The following is a 13,586-nucleotide window of genomic DNA, read 5'->3' as shown; positions in this document are numbered from 1 at the left end:
AAAGTGTTGGAGCAAATTTGGGATTGGTCTTTGCGGATTTGTTGGTTAGGCAGCTTGTGTCCTCATGAGATGAAGGTGAATTTCTACTGGCAGACAAATCTGAGAAGGACCCTTCACTGTCCCTCTGAATTGGCAAAATTAGTGGCTTTTGTGAGGTTGGAATAGTTACTACTTCTCTCTGCATTCTCAGGTGTTCCAGGAGAGCCACTTTCTCTGAGAGGAAACTCTTCAGTTTGTCAGAGTGCAGCAGGACTTCTTAAAATCAAAACGTTCATTAAGTTTTTGATTACATCCCAAATCTACCCAAAAAAAGTTAAACACCAGCTCCTTTTGTCCAAGATGCTTTTGTTTGAGAGACACGCTGAGTAAACGTTATTCATTATACGATGGAGAATATTGACTCCATATTGATTCATTCGTGGTTTATGTCTAGACCTGACAGCATATATTTAAGTGCTGTTTTTAACTCAAGAAATCAAGAGCTTTGCTCAATGAAGATTTAATGGCCCATGTCATTTATATATCAGATCATGGATTTGCATCACTGTGCCTTGAAAATCCAACTTTTTCCATTTCTATTAATATCCTTACAAAACCCTCAAACATTGCATGTGTGGCCATTGTAAGAGAAGCTAAGGAGATCATTTAAGACTTTTTCCAAAAGCACAACCTCCAGCCAGTTGTGGCTACCGACATTATTAAATAGTCAAAACAAGTCTCTCCTGGGTGATTTCTTCGTGCCTTCATTGTGCACCTGAATTCCAAAGGAGTACAGTTTTACTGAATGAAGCTCCTTTTCTGATTAAGAAGCTAATGTAGAATTCTAGATGATATTCAAACTGGTGATATGTATTGTGTACTTTTGATAATCTGTAATCGATGTTTATTTTCAGCCGCTTGAAGACGTCAGTTGCGTTGCCTGGAACAGGCAAGTGCAGCATATTCTGGCTTCGGCTACCCCCAGTGGCCGCACCGTTGTTTGGGACCTGCGGAAGAATGAACCCATTTTGAAAGTCAGCGACCACACTAACCGAGTAAGTGGGTTTCCGGGGGAAACGTTAGGTCAGCCCTTGTGGTGGCTTAATTGCAGCAAAGAATATTAGTGTTGTGTTGGTGAGAATGATGCTGTGACCCAGTGGCGCGTCACCCTAGGGTGCTCTCTGGGATAAAATCGAACAGTTCTCAACGTACTGTGTCTGTCACTCTTCCTCGTACCTCCAGAAGCACCGCTATTGATTGCTACTGTGCCACTCAGCACAGTTCAATTAACAGACACAGCTTCCTTGAAGGGCAGTCTTAAACAAAATGCATTAAAGATTAATCCATTTTAACATTTTTGGGCAAATGATTAGTGATGCAGGACCTTTTTGATCAGAGCTCTGTGTTTAAAATCAGTTTTCACGATCCTATCTTGTTCCCTGCCTGCTGGGGGTTTGCTCCGAAGCAGATGTGAGCAGTGTATTTCTTTTTGGCAAGAGTAGATTGGAACAGTTTTCCACTTCTTGTGAGGTGCTTCAGTCTGAGTAACTGGGATCCAGGGAATTCAGAGAGTATGCTTTCAGTGGTCTACTGAAAAGGACTGGTGAACAGTGCTCCCCGTGAACACAGGAAGGCAGCACTTCATCTGTGGGCTAAATGCGATGCGGGCAGCCACTGCATGTGTCAGTTTTGGTGGCGATGGCTGGCATTCTTTCATGTGTACGTTGATGGATTTGTTGCCCTTCCCTGGCAAGAAGATCCTTCCTCGGGTAAGGAGGCAACAGCACACACTCTTCACCATCGGATCTCCCCAAGCAAGGCGTCTGCTCCTGACTCGAATCATCTAATTAGTTAAGTCTAAATGGGACAACCTAATAAACATCAGTTCTCCCTTTCTAAGAGATGAGAACATATGTAAACAGTTGTTAAAAGCATTTGGGCAGTTTTCGTCAGGTAACAGATAACAATCTCACTGTTGCAGTCGGGCAGGAGGTGCGAAAGCCTCAGGCCCCTCACCACCCGTTACTACCTTACACCCATCAGTCTCCTGAATCGAGGTGGATAACTTCCTTCACCACTACTCTGAACTGATTCTACACCGACAGGCATTCGTTTAAAGAGTCTTTACAACTCATGTCCAAGTTGAAATTCAAGTTTGTGTTCAGTTTCTGCCTTTCTACCACCAACTGAAACAATGTCCCTCCAGCCTAAGGTGCACAACTCAGTACGTGTAACTCACACGTATCAGTAGGCGAGACGCTCTGTAAAATAACAGCCGAAAGACAGTGGATTTTATTGTTAGATGAAATCACAGAGCATAGACACCTCTGACAATGTGCATGGGAGAATGGAGTCTGATCATCCTTTTAAGCCGTGCCCAATACTTGCTGCTGCTGGTTCTCCCTCTCCTGCATTTCTCTGGTTCGGTTCTCTGCTTTTTATATCAGCTGGATGGCGCGGAAGCAAACTGAACCACCAGTGCTTGACAGTGTTTCAGGGTTGTTGAATCTTGTGGTCTGCCACAATTCCCGTAGTACCTACTCTGCCCACTGCTCTGAACTTCTCCCCTTTCACCATCTGGCTGGATTTCCCTGTACCATCACTCTTCACCACGCCCTCACCACCCTCTCCACCCTCACCACCCCAGCTCTCTTTCTGTCCCATTTCATCCCAAACCTGCCTTCCTGGCTGCCCCTGTTTCTCTTCCCTGACCTGCACTTCGATCTCTCAGCCTGCATTTTCTCGCTGTCTCCCTGCCTCCCCTCCCCTCCTCCCTCCCCTGACTGCCCTCTGACCCACGGCTCTCTGTGCTTTCTCCTTTTGGCCATCCTTCCCGGTGCACTCTCCCCCCCGCCCCCCCCAACGTGGAAATGCCTGGGTTTTAAGTTGCCAGTGCTCAGTGCTGCCACAATCTATGTGCCACCCCGTGTGACTGTTCTGTCTGCGCTGGCAGATGCACTGCTCGGGCCTGGCCTGGCATCCCGACATCGCTACGCAGATGGCCGTGGCCTCGGAGGATGACCGGATGCCAGTGATTCAGATGTGGGATCTCCGGTTTGCGACGTCTCCTCTGCGGACACTGGAGAGCCACACCAGGTAGGTGTTCGTGACCGAGTCTCACGGGTAATACTGCTGTCGGCAATCCAATTTGTTTTTCAATCTTTTTATTACATTTCAGATTAATATACATAACAATACTAATGATACAAACAGGTCGGTATAACATTGATAATGGTTAACATATACAAACATAATTCGAGTAAAATATATAATTGATGCCTCCCAATCTCTGAGTAATTGAACATGAAAAAGAGTTTTATAAAGAACCCTCTAAACTTAAAAAAAAATAGAAAACGAAGTCTGGAATATCCTATTCCCTCGGATAAGAACATTATTTGTCATTAACTCCGCTCCTCTACAGATAAACAAAAGATTATTAAAAAAGGGTTCTGAAAGGGGTGGTTTGTTTTTTTTTAAATCTAATTACTTAAGATGTCCTTTTTATTTTCAGCATATCTGGTTAACTTGGCAGGAAAGAGACAGGTCAGAAACCCACCATTGGCTGCCCCTTTACAGAACACCACAGTTATATTGTAATTTTTTACAATTCTCCCCACATTCTCATTCACTTCCAGATTCTGCTGCTCACTTACACACGAGGGGCAATGTGGAGAGACCAGTTAATCCCACGCGTTCTTTGGAATTCAGTGGATGTGATGTATCAGCCTTGTTTGCATTTAGCTCTCCGCGGCCCTGTTTTTGACACAGTGCTGGGTTATGTTTCTCGGAGCTGTGGGCACCTCTCAACACATGGCTACGCCACCTTCACTGAGTCTGCCACAAGGAGCTGTTGGTTCTCTGTTACAGTCATCAGTGCAGCAGCGTACAAAGCCAGTCGGCAGCGACTGTTCTCCATTGTGGAGGGAGGCTTGTTTCTGATTTTCTTTCATTGTCCTCAGAGTTCCCAGGTGTTACTCTGAGGCAGTTCCCCCCCCACCGCCCCCAATATACTTGAGGCCCACTCAGACCTTGGACACGTTACTGATGCCAGAATTTTCAGTGGTATTGGGAGAATCATTCAAGCATGTTGGGTGGGATGTCGTGCGCAGGAGGGCAATTTGGGCTGCTCCAAGAAGATCTGCAGGAGAGGAGAGAGGAAAACTGCACAGTGTAACTAAAATTGTGAGGCTCTTTTTAAGTGGCAGCATTTCACTCTTGCTGACAGTTGTGAACTGACTTTGTTTTGCAGAGGAATTTTAGCCATTGCCTGGAGCCTGGCAGACCCCGAGCTGCTGCTGAGCTGTGGCAAGGACAACCGCATGCTCTGCTGGAACCCCAACACTGCGGAGGTCGGTCACGCTGGGTGCTTCGGTGATCCCTCAGTGGAGGGGAGGGGGGTCTCAGAGTGCTAGGTCAGCACGTGCAATCAAAAAGGACTTTCCATGTCAGTAAGGTGAAAATTAGATTCTGAGACTGTCCGCAAACTGTCCCAATTTACTTCCCACAAATCAGAAAAGCATCCACTTTGTTATCCTTTGCTTTCATTCTAACGACCACTACCATCTAGAAGGACGAGAACGGCAGATACCTGGGAACACCACCACTTGGCAATCCCCCTCCAAGTCACTCACCATCCTGACTTGGAAGCACATCGCCGTTCCCTCATTGTCACTGGAATTCGCTCCCTAACAGCACTGTGGGTGTACCTGCACCTCAGGGACTGCAGTGGTTCAGGAAGGCCGCTCATCACCACCTTCTCAAGGGCAACTAGGGATGGGCAATAAATGCTGGCTTAGCTGGTGACACCCACATCCAGTAAATTAATAAATAAAATTTTAAAAAGTGACTGCAGGCCTCTTAAGTGGAAACTGATTGTCATAGAGAGAATGTGATAGATTAAAGAAAATCTATGTAGTTTCCAAAGCTCTATTAGATGCTAGCTTATTTTTTGGCATTTTTTTGTATTAAGGTACTGTCCGATAATAAAATAAAGGCATCCGTTAGTCTTGTGAGACCATGGATCTGCACCTGGAAAGTCTTCACTCTCCAGGGCGCAGGCCTGGGCAAGGTTGAATGGAAGACCAGCAGTTGCCCATGCTGCAAGTTTCCCCTCTCCATGACACCAATATTGTGCAAGGGAAGGGCATTAGGACCCATACAGCTTGGCACCAGTGTCGTCGCAGAGCAATGTGTGATTAAGTGCCTTCCTCAAGGACACAACACGTTGCCTCGGCTGGGGCTCAAACTCACGACCTTCAGGTTGCTAGTCCAATGCCTTAACCACTTGGCCACGTGCCCACGTGTCCGATAGAGCTTTGATAACAATGTAGATTTTTAAAAAAATCTCACTTTCTCTCTTTGACAGTGCATTTCCACATAAAAGGCCTGTGGGCAGTCATTTGGAGCCCAGCATAGGAATCTGTGCCGAAAATAGGAAAGCAGAATCATGTATTCTATTGAGAGTCTTTTTGCAGAATAATGTAACATGCTGAATTGCTTAAGAACATCCTGAATTCACTTTTCCTCATCTCTAAATGATTTTAAACAGACCACAGGATCCACATTTCAGTATGTTCCGAAGAACCTCCTGATTCAAGCCTCTCTTTTCATTGTGCACACACTACTCAGAGCTATAGATGCGATGACACACCTGCAAGCTATTTTCTATCTTTACACCAATGGTGAAATCAGAAATCAAAAGTATATTGTATGATTTTAATTCAAACAACGTATGCTGTGATTTACTCTTGTTTTTCTTGTTCCTGACTGTGATTAGGTTGTGTACGAGCTGCCCACAGCGACACAGTGGTGCTTTGATATTCAGTGGTGCCCCAGGAATCCCGCTGTCCTCTCTGCTGCTGCTTTCGACGGCCACATCAGCATCTACTCGCTAATGGGTGGAAGCCTGGATGCACAAAGGCAGAAGCAGGTTGACAACGTAAGTAAATATTGCGCAGAGCCAGCAGGGACACATCTCCCATGTAGTGTGTGCTTTGTCACTTGCCCCATCGCGGAGATACTTTTATGCTGCGTGGGCATTTGTGGAAGCTCCCTCAGACAAGAGCTAAAATGTAGATACAGTCTTCTGAATGATGCAGAATTGTGAGCTTCTGTAAGGCCATTGAACACAAGCAGTCAGGCCAAGCCACCCCGACGTCCGAGGGATTATTGAACCAATTCAGCTTTTAACAGCAGCTCGTCAATGTTCATGTGTAATTTTCTGTCAGTGGGTTGTATTTATTCATTTCAGCCTGCATCATGCTGTGATGAGTCTTACATTTGCAGCATCCATATCTTGCTGGAAAAACGTTTGGGTTGGATTTTTGAAGATCTGCCATAAAGTTGACAGGATTTTTTTTGCTGTCGTTGGTATATTTTTTGAATTTTCCCCAAATGAGGATGTGGGTAAACTAGTCTCACCCTGCCCTCAAGTTTACCTGGTCTATTTCTGACACCTCCCTCCCCTTTCTAGATCTTTCTGTCTCTATCTCTGGAGACAGCTTATCTACCGATGTCTACTATAAGCCTACTGACTCTCACAGTTATCTGGACTATTCCTCTTCTCACCCTGTCTCTTGCAAAAATGCCATCCCCTTCTCGCAATTCCTCCATCTCCGCCGCATCTGCTCTCAGGATGAGGCTTTTCATTCTAGGATGAGGGAGATGTCTTCCTTTTTTAAAGAAGGGGGCTTCCCTTCCTCCACTATCAACTCTGCTCTCAAACACATCTCCCCCATTTCACGCACATCTGCTCTCACTCCATTCTCCCGTCACCCCACTAGGAATAGGGTTCCTCTGGTCCTCACCTACCACCCCACCAGCCTCCGGGTCCAACATATAATTCTCCGTAACTTCCACCACCTCCAACGGGATCCCACCACTAAGCACATCTTTCCCTCCCCCCCCCCCGCTTTCCACAGGGATCGTTTCTTACGCAACTCCCTTGTCCATTCGTCCCCCCCATCCCTCCCCACCAATCTCCCTCCTGGCACTTATCCTTGTAAACGGAACAAGTGCTACACATGCCCTTACACTTCCTCCCTCACCACCATTCAGGGCCCCAAACAGTCCTTCCAGGTGAGGCGACACTTCACCTGTGAGTCGGCTGGGGTGATATACTGTGTCCGGTGCTCCCGATGTGGCCTTTTATATATTGGCGAGACCTGACGCAGACTGGGAGACCGCTTTGCTGAACATCTACACTCTGTCCGCCAGAGAAAGCAGGATCTCCCAGTGGCCACACATTTTAATTCCACATCCCATTCCCATTCTGACATGTCTATCCACGGCCTCCTCTACTGTAAAGATGAAGCTACACTCAGGTTGGAGGAACAATACCTTATATTCCGTCTGGGTAGCCTCCAACCTGATGGCATGAACATTGACTTCTCTAACTTCCGCTAATGCCCCACCTCCCCCTCGTACCCAATCTGTCATTTACTTATTTAGATACACAATTTCTTTTTCTCTCTTTCCTTTTTCTTCCTCTGTCCCTCTGACTATACCCCTTGCCCATCCTCTGGATTTCCCCCTCCCCCCTTTTCTTTCTTCCCGGACCTCCTGTTCCATGATCCTCTCGTATCCCCTTTTGCCTATCACCTGTCCAGCTCTTGGCTCCATCCCTCCCCCTCCTGTCTTCTCCTATCATTTTGCATCTCCCCCTCCCCCTCCAACTTTCAAATCTCTTACTAGCTCTTCCTTCAGTTAGTCCTGACGAAGGGTCTCGGCCTGAAACGTCGACTGCACCTCTTCCTAGAGATGCTGCCTGGCCTGCTGTGTTCACCAGCAACTTTGATGTGTGTAATCTCAGCTTTCGTCGGTATCTTCTCCCTACCTGGGTTGCATCTCAATGCTGACTTTCGTAGTTGTGTTAAGATTGTTTTTTTATTGACAGGTAACAGACGCTGTGCAGGTGAAAAGCAGTGATTAAGCTGTTTAGTTTGCCCAAGCAAGATGTGCAAACCTCCTCACTGTTACTAACTGTCACCTGTTTGCTTCTAGAATGGATGAGGCACTGTAGGCGAGAGCATTATCAGTACAGGATTCAGCAGAGATCTGGGTGTAAGCATTGATCTGAATTCCTACCTGACCTCTCCTTGTCGCTAACTGTGCACTTATGCTCCCCCCTCTGTTAGATTTCTTCTTCCTTTGGGAATTTGGATCCATTTGGTACGGGACAAGCTCTCCCTCCCTTGCAGCTCCCTCAGTCCATCACTCAGCCTAGTACTATGCTGCCCCTGAAGAAGCCACCCAAGTGGATCCGCCGTCCCGTGGGAGCTACGTTTGCCGTAAGTTTTCTGCAATCTACGACGGGGTGTATAATTTAGAACATGCCTAATCTTTTCCAGCTCTCCTTCCTCCATTCTGGACCATGAATCTAATATCTCTAGTTGTTCCCCAGTGGATAGCACAACGCTTTACAGTACAGGCGACATTGGTTCAATTCTCAGCACTGCCTGTAAGGAGTTTGTACGTTCTCCCCGTGACAGTGTGGGTTTCCTCTGGGTGCTCTGGTTTCCTCCCACAGTCCAAAGACCTACTGGTTGGTAGGTTAATTGGTCATTGTAAATTGCCCCGTGATTAGGCTCGGATTAAATTGGGGGATTTCCGGGCGATGCGGTTCGAAGGGCCGAAATCTCAATAAATAAAAACAATTGTGTTCTGCTGGAGAGGATTTGTGTGTGATGTGGGGCAACGAACACTGGCAGAATTTGACTGCCGAAGCCGTCACGTTAAGGCTGCTCCCACCTTTGCCTGACTCCTGGAGTCCTTATCAGCTGCCAGGAACGAGCAGCTCTGCTTGTTCAGGGTGGCACGGGGGCGTGGCTGGTCAGGGTGGCACAGTGGGTGCGGCTGGTCAGGGTGGCACAGTGGGTGCGGCTGGTCAGGGTGGCACAGGGGGAGCGGCTGGTCAGGGTGGCACAGGGGGAGCGGCTGGTCAGGGTGGCACAGGGGGTGCAGATGGTCAGGGTGGCACAGGGGGAGCAGCTGGTCAGGGTGGCACAGGTGGTGCGGCTGGTCAGGGTGGCACAGTGGATGCGGCTGGTCAGGATGGCATAGTGGGCGCGGCTGATGGTGCCGCTGCCTCACCCTGCCAGAGACCCCGTGACTTCGAGAGCTGTCTGTCTGGAGTTTGCACGTTCGCTCTGCGACCCCCGTGGGTGCTCTGATCTCCTCTCTCAGCCCAAAGACGTGCAGTTTGGTAGGTTCATTGGCTGCTGTGTGAAATTCTCGGTGTGTAGAATCGGGGGCGAGAATGTGGGAACTACAATAAATGGGTGAAACGGGGACACCTCTTTTTCCCTTATTAGGGAGAGAGAGAGCCTGCGGTATGTCAAATACCGGGTGAACGAGTAGTCTTTGGGGTACTGAAAGTCTGTGTCTTTGCTGTTGCTTTGCTGCACGCTTGAGTGCTTGGTGAGGGGTGCAGATGCTTTTTTGCTGGTGGGGGAGGGGGATCGTTGCTTTGCTGCTGCTTGTACTTGGGAGGGGGAGCTGGGGGTGCTTTGGGGTTCTAACATTTAACTGTCATTCATTCTTTGGGGCACTTCTTTGTTATCGTGGATGTTTGCGAAGGAAAAGAATTTCAGGATGTATATTGTATACATTTCTCTGACGTTAAATGTACCTATTGAAACCTTAATGTAGGAATGGTGTAGATGAGTGGGTGATGGTCAGTGTGTCCTCAATGGGCAGAATGGCCTGTTTCTGTACTGTATCTCCCTCTGATTCCTAATTGATGTGCAGAGCCCACTTAGGCTGTTTTCACCACCTACCCTGTTGAGTTTGGCATTTTGTAGCTTGAACTGGGACCTTCCTGAAGAAAACCTCGTGATGTACTCAGCTACTGAACTGTTACTGAATCAGCAGTGAAACAACCATGTTGCATTTTAATGCCGTTTGATCTCAGTCAGTGCTAACCTTCCATTTTAGATTTTCCTCAGTTTACTTCTTTGTTATGAAGGAAGACTTCCCCCTCCATCTATGGGGTGAGTTTGCTTGACAAACCCTTTGTGTGGGTTCAGTATTTTTTATATGCCGTGCCACTTATTAATCTGCTCTGCTATTACCCACATTCCCATCGGCTCCATCATCATCAACATCATCTGCCATCATCAACAGACAGTAGCCAATTAACCTACAGACCCTCCTGTCTTTGGCCACTGGGAGGAAACCAGAGCACCTGGAGGCGACCCATATAGTTACAGGGAGAACGTACAAACTCTGGACAGACAATACCAAAGGTCACGCAGTTTCTGCCGCTGTGAAACTGCAGCTGTATTCAAATTGTATACTATAGTATGTAGTTTAAATTGATTTTTTGACCTCTAGTTTTGCACTTGCCAATGCTGTAAAATGAACTTAACCAGTGGCGTGTTCTCTCTCTCTCTCTCTCTCTCTCTCTCGTTCACTTTACGTTTCACCGGTTTTGCTGCGAAGTTTGGAGGAAAGCTGGTCACGTTTCAGCACACAAAGCCCCAGCCCCAGCAGCAGGACGTCCCGTTCCAAGTGTTTGTTAGCCAAGTGGTGACCGAATCGGAACTCCTGAGCCGCTCCAACGAGCTGCAGAATACCATCCATTCGGGAAGTTTTGTGGAGTACTGCCAGTCGAAAATTAATGCTGCCCAGACGGACTTTGAGAGAAATGTCTGGGGGTTCTTAAAGGTGAGAACAAGTGGAGAAAGAATTGCTAGACTCCTGACGCGTTACCTTTGATCTCTGATATATAGTTGTGTAGCTGTGGGGAAGGCTGCTGACTACTGCAGCACACGGTTTAAATTTCCAGCTTTATAGTCCGGACCAAGTCTCTGTATTTCTTTATATATAAAACCTGAAAGTTGTGCAGTACCTGTTTGAATACCTTGAGTTTGTGAGCAATGGAACAGGTATATACACATAGTGTCTGAAAATCATAACAGTGGATTGTCTGGAATTCTCCATCTCCTTGGGCAACAGGGCAACTAATTGGGAAGTCAGGAATCATCCATTGCTCAGTATAATCTTCTATCAGATTAAACCGCGTTCAGTTTCTTCCCCTGGTAATTACAGGGTAATCTTAAAAGGGGAAGAAGTCCAAGTTGATGTCCGAATGAAGTAACTGTTCCCTGCAAAAGAGCCAGGATATTTAAATAAAGAGTAATTATTTAAAGTTACCCCTCAACATCCGCAATCTCCAAGGACTCCCCCCTCCTGGCACAGATCTCTGCTACAGGGAGGTCATCACCCCTAAGCTGCAGGAGGCAGGTGCCTGAGTGAGTGTCGGGAGAGGGAAAGAGAACGGGAACAGGCGGCCAGTGCAGAGTATCTCTGTGGCCGTTCCCCTCGGTAATAAGTAACCGTTTTGGATACCGGGGAGAGCTGCAGCAACCAGGTCTCTGGCACCAAGTCTGGCGCTTTGGCTCAGATGGGAGGAGACGAAGAGGACTGCAGTAATGATAAAGGATTCCACAGCAGGAGATTCTGTGGACGTTAAAGAGACACCCAGGTGGTATGTTGCCTCCCAGGTGCCAGGGTCAGGGATGTCTCAGATCGGGTCCACAGCATTCTAAAGAGGGCAGGTGAGCAGTCTTGGTACATGTTGGTACTAACAATGCAAGTAAGTAAAAAGGAGAGGGTCCTGAAGAGAAAATATAGAGAGTTGGGTAGAAAGCTGAAAAGCAAGACCTCCAGTGTAGCAATCTCTGGATCGCTGCCTGTACCGTGTGCCAGTGAGGGTAAGAATTGGATAATTTGACAGATGAATGCATGGGTGAGGAACTGGTGCAGGGGGCAGGGGGCAGGGTTTCGGATTTCTGGATCATTGAGGTCTCTTTTGGGGAAGGTGTGACCTGTACAAAAAGGACGGGTTACACTCAAACTCGAGGGGAACCAATATCCTTGAGTGCAGGTTTGTGGGAGCTGTTGGGAGCGATTAAGCTAATTTGGCAGGGAGATGGGAAACTGAGTGATAGGGCTGAAGCTGGGGCAGTTGGTATACGAGTAGAGGCAGCGTGTAGTGAGACTCTCAGGAAAGACAGGCAGATGGTAGGGCAGAACTGCATTCAGTGGGATGAGTTGCAGTGTTACAGGGAGACAAAATCGAAAAGGGCAATGAGTACAGGATTGGGCATTATATTTGAATGCACGCAGTATACAGAATAAGGTAGATGAACTTGTAGAACAGTTACAGATTGGCATGTATGATGTTGTGGACATCATTAAATCGTGGCTGAAGGAAGTCATAGTTGGGAGCTTAGAATCCAAGGATATACATTGTACTGAAAGGACAGGCAGGAAGGCAGAGGGGCTGAGGTGGCTCTGTTGGTAAAAAATGAAATCAAATCCTTTAAAAAGAGGTGACATAGGATCCTCATCGGTAGAGTTAAAGAACCTGCAAGGGTAATAAAAAACCTTGATGGGAGTTGTATACAGGCCTCTGAACAGAATGTGAGGTACAAATCATAAAGGGAGATAGAAAAGGCAATGTTACGATAGTCATAGGGGATTTCAATATGCAGGAAGATTGGGAAAATCAGGTTCATGATGGATCCTGAAAGAGAATTTTTGGAATGCCTGAGAGATGGTGTTCTTTTAGAGCAGCTTATAGTTGACCTCAGTAGGGGAAAGATTTATGGGCCTTTGGTGTTTGATGTGGTGTTGTGAAATGAGCCAGATTTTATAAGGAAGCTTAAGGTAAAGGAACCCTTAGGAGTCATTATTCTTAAAATATTAGAATTTGCACTTTTGTAGTTTGAGAGGGAGAAGCTAAAATTGGACGTATCAGTATTACAGTGGAGTGATGAGGATTACAGAGACATGAGAGAAGAGTTGGCCAAAATTGATTGGACGGGGCATGAACAGGATGGCTGAATTTCACGAGGCAATTAGGAAGGTACAGGATAGAGACGTCCCGAAGAAGTAGTAGTATTCTAAAGGGGGGATGAGGCAAGGGAAGTCAAAGGCATCAAAAAGGGAAAAGAGAGGGCATATATTATAGCAAAGATTAGTGGGAAATTAGAGGATTGGGAAGCTTTTAAAAAGCAACAGAAGGCAACTAAAAAGCAAAAAGGAGAGAAAAGTTGAAAAATGAGGAGAAACTGGCCAGTGATATGAGGGTGGTTCTTCAGATATATAAAGGGTAAAAGAGAGGACATTGGACTACTGGGAAGGTTGCAGTGGGGGACAAAGTAATGGCAGATAAACCTAATGTAAGTATTTTGCATTGGTCTTCACTGTGGAAGACACCAGCAGTGCGCCAGTAACTGGAGAGTATCGGGTCGAAGTGAGTTGTTGCTATTACTAAGGAGAAGGTGCTTAGGAAGCTGAAAGGTCTGATGGTAGATAAGTCACCTGGACCAGATGGACTTACACTAAGGTTCTGAAAGAGGTGGCTGAAGAGTTTGTGGAGGCATCAGTAATGATCTTTCAAGAAACATTAGATTCTGGAATGGCTCCGGAGGACTGAAAAATTGCAAATGTCACTCCACTCTTTAAGAAGGGAGGGGGCAAAAGCAGGAAATTATAGGCCAGTTAGCCTGACTTCAGTGGTTGGGAAGATGTTAGCTTCCATTATGAAGGGTGAGTTTTTGGGGTACTTTGAGGCACGTGGTAAAGTGGACCAAAGTCAG

The 13,586-nt window shown here is 46.8% G+C and overlaps 1 protein-coding gene across 5 annotated transcripts in view; it reads left to right on the top strand.

The window, feature by feature from the left end:
• sec31a (SEC31 homolog A, COPII coat complex component) overlaps window positions 1–13,586 on the top strand; it is an 88,737-nt gene that overhangs the window by 25,533 nt on the left and 49,618 nt on the right. For all 5 annotated transcript variants that reach the window (XM_063043453.1, XM_063043455.1, XM_063043456.1 and 2 more), the window contains exons 6-11: window positions 894–1,034; window positions 2,933–3,075; window positions 4,229–4,328; window positions 5,756–5,917; window positions 8,115–8,267; window positions 10,420–10,644. In XM_063043453.1, the coding sequence (XP_062899523.1) occupies window positions 894–1,034; window positions 2,933–3,075; window positions 4,229–4,328; window positions 5,756–5,917; window positions 8,115–8,267; window positions 10,420–10,644 (924 nt within the window). The remainder of the gene's footprint in view (window positions 1–893; window positions 1,035–2,932; window positions 3,076–4,228; window positions 4,329–5,755; window positions 5,918–8,114; window positions 8,268–10,419; window positions 10,645–13,586) is intronic.

Source organism: Mobula hypostoma, chromosome 3, assembly GCF_963921235.1.
Source record: "Mobula hypostoma chromosome 3, sMobHyp1.1, whole genome shotgun sequence".
In the NCBI taxonomy this organism is placed as follows: domain Eukaryota; kingdom Metazoa; phylum Chordata; class Chondrichthyes; order Myliobatiformes; family Myliobatidae; genus Mobula; species Mobula hypostoma.
The sequence above is the reverse complement of the archived record's forward strand: the minus strand, read 5'-3'. Positions and strand labels throughout refer to the sequence as shown.